General features: G+C 41.1%; 1 protein-coding gene across 2 annotated transcripts; it reads left to right on the forward strand.

Annotated features, from left to right (window-relative positions):
• The first annotated feature begins 4,582 nt into the window (after positions 1-4,582).
• LOC135247773 (UDP-glucuronosyltransferase 2B20-like) lies at positions 4,583-8,231 on the forward strand. Of its 2 annotated transcripts, XM_064321585.1 has the most exons (2): positions 4,583-4,763; positions 5,706-8,231. In XM_064321585.1, the coding sequence occupies exon 2, from the start codon at positions 5,750-5,752 to the stop codon at positions 7,229-7,231; it is 1,482 nt and encodes a 493-aa protein (XP_064177655.1). In that variant the 5' UTR covers positions 4,583-4,763; positions 5,706-5,749; the 3' UTR covers positions 7,232-8,231. The 2 variants fall into 2 exon arrangements, with proteins under 2 accessions (XP_064177655.1, XP_064177654.1); XM_064321584.1 differs by lacking the exon at positions 4,583-4,763 and having other exon boundaries at positions 5,519-8,231.
• The last annotated feature ends 2,799 nt before the right edge of the window (positions 8,232-11,030 follow it).

Genomic DNA, 11,030 nt, shown 5'->3' on the forward strand with positions numbered 1-11,030 from the left:
CTCCTTTCCTCTCTTGTCTCACAGTATGATGGAAATTAAAATATGGAGGTGATGCCTCAATAAGTGCAGAAGGACTAGTATTGGCCAGCCAAGTTTCTGTAAGCATTAGTGTCCAGCTTGTGTTCAGTTATAAGCTCATTCATGATAAAAGTCTTATTGCTAAGTGACCGAACTTTAAAAAGTGCCATTTTCATCTTTTGAGATACAGAAGCAGAAACAACAGGCTTATCAGTGAAAGTACTGATACTTATCAGGTTATATGGGCAGCTACCCCGTGAATGCTGGCCATGCCTGCTGAGTCTGGGGGTAACTAGCTGAATCAGTCGGGGGGTATGGTCATGAATGTGATCGGATGGGGGTTTAAATGACAAGAGAGTCCTGAGGGGGGAGCTCTCATGAGAAACAGCATGTTGAGGTTGTACTGTAGAGGAAGAGGGAGGATCCGGGGGGGGTGAATGGGATGTAAACAGTCAGTCACATGAGAAGGACTGCACAGCATGTTGCAAGTTCGCCCATAGCATTTGGCTACCCCGCTTGTTGGGATGGATCCCGTCTCTTTTAAAAAATGAGAAACGATTCCAAAACCAATTAAAATTGTCAATAAAGCCCATGTTGTGAGTCCTGCTGGTGGACTGGAGCCAAGTGTGAAGGCTGAGGATTCTGCTAAAATGGCCAGCTCCGTGACCGAGAGTGGGGATGGGGCCTGATATAAAAACAGACTTTCCACAGTTCTTTAAAACGTTAAAAAGGAGGTTAAAAAAGGAGGTTTTTGGTGCGCTCAGACTCCTGATGGGTCGTGTTATTTGTCCCCACATGAACTATTATTCTTTTAATAGAGGTCGGGAGTTAGGGCAATAGATACTGGAGTTTATCCAGGATATCAGGGACCGTTGCTCCAGGGAAACAGCGTGCCATTACATTTAGGAAGCGAATTATCCTGGTTATGGAATCTCCAATAATTAATGTAGTGGGGGGGAAAAGGGGACAAGGAGATGGTGCGCATGGGCTGCCTGAACAGGGCAGTGGACATTCAGTAACCTCCGTCTGCGCTGAGTTCGGCAAACCAGGCTGTAGGGTCTGCGCAGGCAGACAGGGGCGAGGAGGCCGCCCATCCTTCCCTCCCGTGGTGGAGCGACGAGCCGCCCGATCAATGCCAGCCACAGGTGGGGAAGATGCATCGGTGACGGGAGGTGCCACAGCCAGAGAGGGGTCCGGGCCAGGCGGAGTCGGGACTGACCAATAGACCAAGGTGCGACGTGAAATCTGCGACCGGGGATTCACAACAACAGCCAAAACTGAGCTGCTCAGACTCCGTGCCGGCACGGCCGGCATCGCAGGTGGAGATGACGGGATGGCCATAGTGGAAGTCCCCGTCTCATCCAGAACAAGAAACGTGTTGCTCAGCTGGATAAGGTTTGGTGGAGGGGAAAAGGAGGGGCGCTTTCGACCGCCTTTTGACCCATGGGCTACAGTCCAGGGTTCAGATGATTGCGGAGTGGAACACAATGTTTCATTGTGCATTCCATTTAATGCTAAAATTTTAATCCTAAAAACGTTTGACATCAGCTCATAAAGATAAAACAATCTGTACTGGATCTTTCTCTGTGCATTGGGCTCTATTTTCTGGCCAGTGCATGGCGTGTTGCAAGCTGTCGCACTGATGCAATTATAATTTCCTCATGGATTTTGATGTGCCTGAGTCATTTGGTAACTTCCTGACTTGTTGTGCACCAAAATGGGAGGAGAGTGGCTGCTGGGGGCGTGTCAGTCAAGATTGAGCAGCGGACTACAATTCTGGTGCAGGTCATTGCAATTTTCCAGTCCACTTAGTCTACGATTTGCACCCTCGTCACCAGCCTGCTCAAACAAGGTCTACAGTGTAAATTGTAGCCCGGCATAGGGCAAATTTCAGAGCTTTCCCATGCAATGCGTGCACGATCAGAGCCCATTGAAAACCGATCAACGGTTTTGGTAGATCATATGCTGTCCAATTTGACTTTGATATAAAAGTCACAAGCAGGAAAAACTTTGCATTTATTGTTCATTTTCTTTAAAAAGAAAAATGTGTTCCTGTATTTATTTCTGTTTTTAAGAGTTTATGGCTGTTTTTATGCTGAACTGTGGTTGTGAGAGTACTGTTTTCCGTTCTTTTTCTTACACCCATCTGAATTAAGAGGAATGAGAATAAACGCAACTTGAACTAGAACAATCTTTTGATTTTAATTATGTGCTTGTAGTTAAGATGAATGTGTGCGCCATGAGGCACCAAGAACAACACTTACTTGAATATTTCCAAAAAAAGTCATCCTCATAAAATGCTTAAAAATTGACTAAGCAGGCTGTTTATGCCTGCATATGTATCATTATCAGGTCTAATGTAAAAGTCACTATGGTTCATTGATTTGTACATGACGGTCCTGTGAATTAAGGAGGCTATTTGCAGAGATGATTCAAGGAAGATTTGATAAATCACGTAGGAGAGGATTAGCCTGTTTGGTGAGACAGAAAAAGATCTATTATATTTCTGTGATTTCTTTGGTCATACGTCTATTTGGATGACTCTTCTTTATTTCAATTTGTAGAAATAATGGAGACTATTGTTTATTTCAATTTGTAGGCATAATGGAGTACATTATTGCTCACCACAGGTGCAGAACATATAAAACCTAGATTTTTAAGTATTGACATACCTTCTCTGTCAGGTCAGAGAAAGACTACCAGAAAAAGCTGGATCTATTCCATGCAGTGCTGCAGGGGGTCTGTGGGATAGTTTCAGATGACATCAAGGGCAACACAACAGGTTCCTGTGTGCTCCCAGTTGCACTCAACGTACTGTAGCAGTGGTCCTTGCCTTTCTGACCACTAATTTATTCCTGAATACTATGAGTTTGGTGGCTATTGTAAGCCAGAGTGATGTCAGTTCAGCTATTCATGCAGTTTGTTCAAGTCTAGTCCAACATGCCAATGACTGCACTGTTTTTCCTTTATCGTCTGATCGCCAGTTCAGAACTAAACAAGAATGTCGGAGTAAACGCCGATTTCCCAGGGTTTTCGGTACCGTCAATTGCAGACATGTACAGTAGCGTGCTCCTTCTACTCAAGCACTCACCTGTGTAAATTGAAAGGGGGTCCACTCCATTAACATTCAGCTAATCTGTGATGCCAATTACCTAGTGACACAGGAGGAAAGTACCAAGATGGTTGTGTCCTGCCCCTGTTATATTTGCGGTGTCAACAATGCACATAATGTACAGCACTTGCGTACAGTGGGCATAAACTTGGCATATATATTCACTCTCGTATACCCAGCTAGTTATTGATAAGGCAACAAATATATCTCTAACTCAATTACATTGATGTCTGCTCTAGCTAGCTAGCTCCTATATGGCAAACGAAGCAGGTGTGTTGGTGAAGTGGCTATTTTTCTTTTGGACAATCTGTAATGTTTTGCTTCAACTGGCATCACATTGTACCATGTTGGTCTGGCATTCACTGTTATGGCGTAACATAACAGGATAAAAACATGTTAAAATACTGCATTTAATCTCATAGAGAAGATATAGACTGCTCACTGTAAGCTACAAAACTGTAAATATTAGTTTAGGCTATGCTTTGCACATCTCATTATGATTATCAACATTCTGGTCTCAAAAAATAAATGGCTGGATTTTACTTTTAAAAAAATATGGACTGCAGCTGCACGCAATATTATTAGGTATAGACCAATGTGAACTGATTAAGCACACTTGGTACAAGTTCAACTTGCGATTTTAGACCTTACCTTGAGGTAAGGTCTAAAATTAGAGGGGCAGTATACAGTACATTTTTTAGCGATAGCAATACAAATCAATGTCTGGATGGCAGTAGTAAACCACAGAAATTGGTAGTATTCCAGGTTACTTTGCACCCTGGTCTTAAAGGGAATGAAAAGAAGTCATTTGATTGGTTATGAGTGAATTCAGTGACACACCCGCTGATAATATATTCATCATAATCTGGCCCATTGTCATCACGCTGCACTCTTTGAGCTGTGCACTCCTTGCCTCCAGTCACGAAAACACCAACATTTATTAGCCACTCCCAGTGTCTCTATATGCTGCGCCATTGACTGCAACCATGTGCCCTGCTACATTGATTATGGAAAACAGAGCCCGTTATCTTTCGGCATCAGGATACTGCATGTTTAAGGATATATAAAAAATATTTTTTCCCAACAGAGAGTACTCCTTAAATGAAAGCATGAGTAAGTTCGTGGTCTTCCATCTTCATTTGATATTTCTCATATATGCACTTTTTCCACATTCGGAAGAGTATGCATTTCTCAGTCATGGGGGAAGGAAGAGAAGTTCATATTTAATTTCTTTATTGTGGTAAGAGTAATCATTCACTCCTCAACTCCTCCAGCATCAGGTTTTTTCAGCTTTGCCTTTAATCCTGTCCTCTCTTACAAAAATGACCATCTGTATTTCTCGTGGGCCCCGAGTGAGGAAATGTTTGTTTTGTTTTTGGGTGGAGGGAAAAGAAAGGGGTGTAACTGTGGGTGGACGTTGGCGTTGGTGTGGAGGCAGTCGCAGGCTAATGGCTTGCCTTGCTCACATCTGTTGTCCATTTTGAAGTGCCAGTTTTTTTCCCTCTGTGTAATCTCCCTCACATTCCACAATGATTGCTCAGGCTTGGAGAGCAAATCCTGTTCAGCGAAAGTGGCTGGGTCTGCTAAGCTAAAGGGGCTAAAAGCACAACTATTGTGAATCTGGCGACTCAAGGTACAGTTTTTTGATTTGACTTTTTAAACAATAGTAGTAATAGTATACATGCACATTATGTAATGATGGCAATGTTAATCTATTTAGTGCAAAATTCAGACCTGTAGGAAGTTGTGTGGTAGATACTCTGTTGTGCAAGGTTGTTTTTCCCCCCTCAGACCTTTATGAACAGGAAGTTTGTTTCCTTGCTAGAGTGGTCACATGACATACTTATGGCTCTCTGGGGAAACGTACACTCCTGTACTTTAGACCGCAAAAATCTGCCCATTGCTTTATTTTCTGCCATTAGCCTTCCATAAGGTTTCATCACAGCTCCGTTTGTGCTAGCAGTTTCCGAACTTAAGAACATTTGATGTAAGTTCTCTCATCTCAAAATGTAATGATATAAGCTGAAGCTAAGGCTTGCTACTGGAACTACCTCTGACTTTTTACAGTAACAAATTTAATAGTATGCTTTCTTCATAGTAAATAAATAATTCTTAAAAATCAGGGCCTCTACTGGCTCAACACCTTACATACTCATGTAGCCTGATACATTCTGCAGATAACTATTCTTAAGATGAAAGTGGTCACATAGTATTCCACTCCCTTTGCTTGATTTTATTCTGCTCAAAAGGATAACTTATGATGGCTACTCTTAAAAGGATGATAGCTACTCATTCAGCAGTCATTGTAAATGTAACTCTTCAAGAGTGGGGCATTTTAAGCTTTAATAGCCATTTGTATAAAATTTGTATGAAGTTTATTATATGATTTTATTATGAAATCCATCTGCAACATTCAGTGAAATGTTTTAGCTTTCAGTTCATGTCTAACAGGGAGAAGTGGTTTAGGTATATGTTGTTATCTTTCATACAGAGGAAGCCATGAGAAGCATTCCAGGGGGCACATTTGTGGCCCTTATCCTCTCTGTCCTTGCTAATGCCCTGGGTTCCTATGCAGGGAAGATCCTGGTGTTCCCAGTGGATGGAAGTCACTGGGTGAATATGAATCTCTTAATTGAGGGACTCCATGCCAGGAACCACAACATCACTGTAGTACGGTCTGCTAGCAGCTGGTATGTCAAGGAGAAGTCTCCCCACTACACCTCTATCACTATACCTCTTCCAGAGGTCATTAACATTGAGGACGAGGACTTCTTTGTGTCTTTTCTCAGCAAAATTCTGGAGATCCAGCGGGGTGGGGCATCCATCATGACATTCATCTCCTTCTATTGGGAGATGCTCACTGGACTGTCAGAGATTCACAGGCAAGCTAGTCAGCTTGTAGTGGAGATGTTCAAGAACCAACAGCTCATGCAGAGCCTCCAGGATACCCAGTTTGACCTGGTTCTTATGGACCCAGGTCTGCCAGGGGGGGTCCTGGTAGCACACCAACTGCAGCTCCCCACAGTCTTCAATGTTCGCTGGATTACGAGTGGGGAGGGACATTTTGTAGTCGCACCCTCCCCAGTCTCATATGTTCCTACTTCTGGGTGTGCAGTCCCAGACAAAATGACCTTCACTCAAAGAGTAAAAAATATGTTCCACTACTTCCTCAACATCTGCATTGATACATTTGTAGTTAGTCCGCATTACAACAGACTGTGTATTCAGTACTTTGGACCAGATACCAAATTTTACCATCTCCTCCAGTCTATCGACATTTGGCTTATGAGGGTGGATTTTGTCTTTGAGTTCCCTCGCCCAACAATGCCTAATATTGTCTATATTGGTGGGTTCCAGTGCAAACCAGCCAAGGCCCTGCCATCAGACCTGGAGGAGTTTGTGCAGAGCTCTGGAGACCATGGGGTAGTTATCATGTCACTGGGGACACTAGTTAAAGGCTTGCCTGCTGACATTACATCTGAGATTGCTGCAGCATTTGCCCAGATTCCCCAGAAAGTAATCTGGAGGCACATTGGGGAGCAGCCCCAGAACCTGGGGAACAACACACTGTTGGTGAAGTGGATGCCCCAGAATGACCTTCTGGGTCATCCTAAGGTCAAGGCCTTTGTGGCCCATGGAGGTACTAATGGCATTTATGAGGCTATCTACCATGGCGTACCAGTGCTTGGCATGCCATTGCTTTTTGACCAGTTTGAGAACCTGTTGAGGTTGGAGGTTCGAGGGGCAGCTAAAGTGCTGGATGTGACTAAGCTTACCAGTCAGAGTTTCCTGCAGGCCTTGGAAAATATACTCCAGGATCCCTCATATCAAAGAAATATGGAGCGTCTCTCCAGTCTCCACCGAGACAAACCCCTCCCCCCATTGGACAGTGCCTTCTTCTGGATTGAGTTCGTTATGAGGCACAAAGGAGCGGCCCACCTGCGCACTGAGTCTATCAAATTGCCCTGGTATACCTACCACTCCCTGGATGTGATCAGCTTTCTCATAGTCACAATGTTGGCTATACTTGCCACAGCGGCAGCCATGTTCCATTTACTGTGCTGCAGGTTGTGCAGGATGAGGAAATTAAAGCAAGACTGATCACTGGTGCCAGAGCAAAACATACAAATCAAGTTGCCTTTGTCTTTGCCAAAATTGCCAAAATTGTCTTTCACATGAAAGTCAGAAGATAAGATGCTGCATAGCATTGTATGCATTTTAGTAATCAATTTTTAGCCTCGCATAGATTGCTGCATCATGAATGCTTTGCGCTGAAATTTTAGTTGTTTAACTGTTCATTTTATAGGCTTCTATCAGAGAATATGATATTATATATATTATATATATATATATATATAATAGAAATATTGAACCCTATAGTGTTTCATCAGAACATCTGCATTGTTTCTGTATTCACTATGCATAAGGCATCACTGTATAATGTTTCTCACTCATGCGCCACCAACAGGGTCTTAACTTTCACATAAAAATCACTTCGTGATAACACATTTGTTTTCCAAAACATCAGTGGAAACTGATGTAAATACATGTTGGGGAGTGATGGTGGTCATTTGAGAGGGGAGTAGTTACTGGGCTGATTGTGTTTAGTATTGAGTAACAAAGTATGAAGATGCCATGTCATGAGGATTTTCTGATTTCTTCTTTTATTTTATGATTAGGAATTCTGGTTCAATTTCTTAATCTTGGACTGGGATTTTTGGCCTTGGCCTTGTCTTTTATGCATACATTGTCTAACTAAAACTGAACAGTGAACTGGAAGGTTGGAATTACCAACCATTATCTGCCACGCAACTAGCAGGTTACCTCAGAACATTATCCCCTTATATTGTTCTCGTAGTTTGTAATTGCCCTTGGAAATGCATTTTTTTTTAAATTAGTTTCTCGGCATCACATTGACCATTCTTTTTGCCAGCACACAGACTTGTATTCAAAAAAAGTTTTTCTAAAAATTGTCTCTAACAAATTCAGTCACACAATGAAATGCAGTTAACTGCATTTTTTTAAAATCAACTCCATAGTTTCTTTTTTTTTGGGAGGGAAGTGGTTGTTGGTATTAAAGTACTGCCCCAGAAACAAATAATCTGATGTTTATTTATTTATTTACTGTTGTGATTATGTGTTGTGATCATGTACAGTCCCCTCCAAAAGTATTGGAACAGCAAGGCCAATTCCTTTGTTTTTGCAATACACTGAATACATTTAGGGTTGAGATAAAAAGATGAACATGAGACAAGAGTTCAGAATTTCAGCTTTTATTTTGTGGTATTTACACCTAGATGTGTTAAACTACTTAGAACATAGCGCCTTTGGTATCAGACCATCCAATTTTTAGGTGAGCAAAAGTATTGGAACAGAGAGTATTTAAGTAAATTAAAGCAAATAACACTTATTTGGTAGCACATCTCTTGCTTGCAATAACTGCATCAAGCCTGCGACCCATTGACATCACCAAACTGTTGCATTCTTCTTTTGTGATGCTTTTCCAGGCTTTTACTGCAGCCTCTTTCAGTTGTTGTTTATTTCGGGGGGGTTTTCCCTTCAATCTCCTCTTCAGGAGGTGAAATGCATGCTCAATTGGGTTAAGGTCTGGTGATTGACTTGGCCAGTCTAAAAACTTCCACTTTTTCTCCCTAATGAAATCCTTTGTTGTGTTGGCAGTGTGTTTTGTCTTGCTGCATGATGAAGTTCCTCCCAATTAGTTTGGATGCATTTCTCCGTAAGTTGGCAGACAGAATGTTTTTGTAGACTTCTGAATTCATCCTGCTGCTACCATCATGAGTTACATCATCAATAAAGATTAGTGAGCCCACTCCAGAAGCAGCCATGCAAGCCCAAGCCATGACACTTCCTCCACCGTGCTTCACAGATGAGCTTATATGTTTTGGATCATGAGCAGATCCCTTCTTTCTCCACACTTTGGCCTTTCCATCACTTTGGTAGAGGTTAATCTTGGTCTCATCAGTCCATAAAACTTTGTTCCAGAACTTTTGTGGTTCATCTCTGTACTTCTTTGCAAATTGTAATCTCCGATTCTTACTACTGATGAGTGGTTTGCATCTTGTGGTATAGCCTCTATATTGCTGCTCTCTAAGTCTTCTTCGAACGGTTGATTGAAATACCTTCACCCCTGTCCTGTGGAGATTGTTTGTGATGTCACTGACTGATGTTTTGAGGTTTTTCTTCACAGCTTTCACAATGTTTCTGTCATCAACTGCTGTTGTTTTCCTTGGTCGACCTGTTCGTTATCTGTTGCTCAGTATGCCAGCGGTTTCTTTCTTTTTCAGGACATTCCGAGTTGTCGTACAAGCTATCCCCAATGCTTGTGCAATGGCTCTGATCGATTTCCGATCTTTTCTAAGCTTGCTTTTCTCCCAAAGACAGCTCTCTGGTCTTCATGTTAGTTTATCTTTTATAACACAAATGCAGTTTTCACAGGCAAAACCCAAGGTTAAAACCAAGAGTAAACATTCAGAACTATTTATTGTTTAACCAATCAATCTAACAGGACACATCTGGGCAGCAAGAAACACCTGTTAGTCACATGATCCAATACTTTTGATCACCTAAAAATTGGGTTGTCTGATACAAAAGGTGATATGTTCTAAGTTGTTTAACAAATCTAGATAAAAATACCAGGAAATAAAAGCTGAAATTCGGATCTGTCATCTCATGTACATCTTTTGACCTCAAACTCAATTGTCTTCAGTGTATAGCAAAAATAAAGGAATTGACCTTGCTGTTCCAATACTTTTGGAGGGGACTGTATTTTTATTAGCCTATAGTTCTTTTTAGTGTTTTTGGTTTGGAGAAGTGCAGATCTTTTTTTATTTAATTTCATCCACCTTTTTGTGTGCTTTCTTTCACTTGGGTTTTTGGTTTCTGTGTGCACTGGTATTGTTTTTTTTTTTTTTTCATGAAACAGGCTCCTGTATAATTTTCTCCTGTTTAATTTCTGCTTTCTTCATAGGTAATTCAGAGGCGACATACATTCACAAGTTTTGTGAACATGTGGGTTTTATGTTCCTGTACATCAGCCAGACAAGACAAAACAAGTCAGGACTACAACATTTTATGGTTGGCAGTCATAAGAAAGAGTGAAGATATCGCATATTTTAAAAACTACACACCCCGAGGATGAAATCCCCATACGTACATCTCAAATAGAACAGGGAGAAGTAAAGTTGTCCTTCTTTACTTCTACTGGGTTAAAGCTTAGTCCAATGCTTTGGAGCACAAATTGTTCCATTTTAGAATGACCAAGTGGGAATAATTGTAATCTTAATTAAGAATGGCAATATGATGAAATTTTAAGCTATGGTGGGTAGTGTTTTCCATCTTAAATAAACACAGACAAGCTGAAATGCTTAGAGTAGACAAAGTGTTGCTATATTACTGGCAGGTAACTTTGATGTTCATACTGGTGTATGTATATGCTCATTCAAGGATGTCAGTTTTGAACATGTGAAATGTAGCCTGGTAAGAAGTGATGCCTGTGAACAAGCTGCAATCTAGCAAGCTCATAAGCAGGGAATTAACACACAACAAACACACTTTAAATCAACAGTCAAACACAAGTTAAGTTTCTGATTTTGGCAATTATCTTTTTAAAAAAAATTAATTTGTTATTCTGCACAATTTTTATGTAACTAAAATTTCAATTCTTTAACATAAAAATGTAAGTCTTCTTTAATGTTACCAATATGCATGTAGTTAGCTAGCAAGATGGTTTGCGTGCTATTAGGCTGTTATGATTCATTATTTAAAAACAGGCTGAACACTAAGCTAACACTCAACTTCCACGTCATGTTCATTGGTGAAACTGCAGCTATGTGATCTTTATATTTCTCTTCCTTTTGAGGTTTAGCACACACTTTGCTCA

Source organism: Anguilla rostrata, chromosome 2 (genome assembly GCF_018555375.3).
Source record: "Anguilla rostrata isolate EN2019 chromosome 2, ASM1855537v3, whole genome shotgun sequence".
In the NCBI taxonomy this organism is placed as follows: domain Eukaryota; kingdom Metazoa; phylum Chordata; class Actinopteri; order Anguilliformes; family Anguillidae; genus Anguilla; species Anguilla rostrata.

Excerpts from the sequence above, each read along its gene's own strand:
- LOC135247773 (XM_064321584.1), top strand. The coding sequence starts at position 5,630 with ATGAGAAGCATTCCAGGGGGCACATTTGTGGCCCTTATCCTCTCTGTC.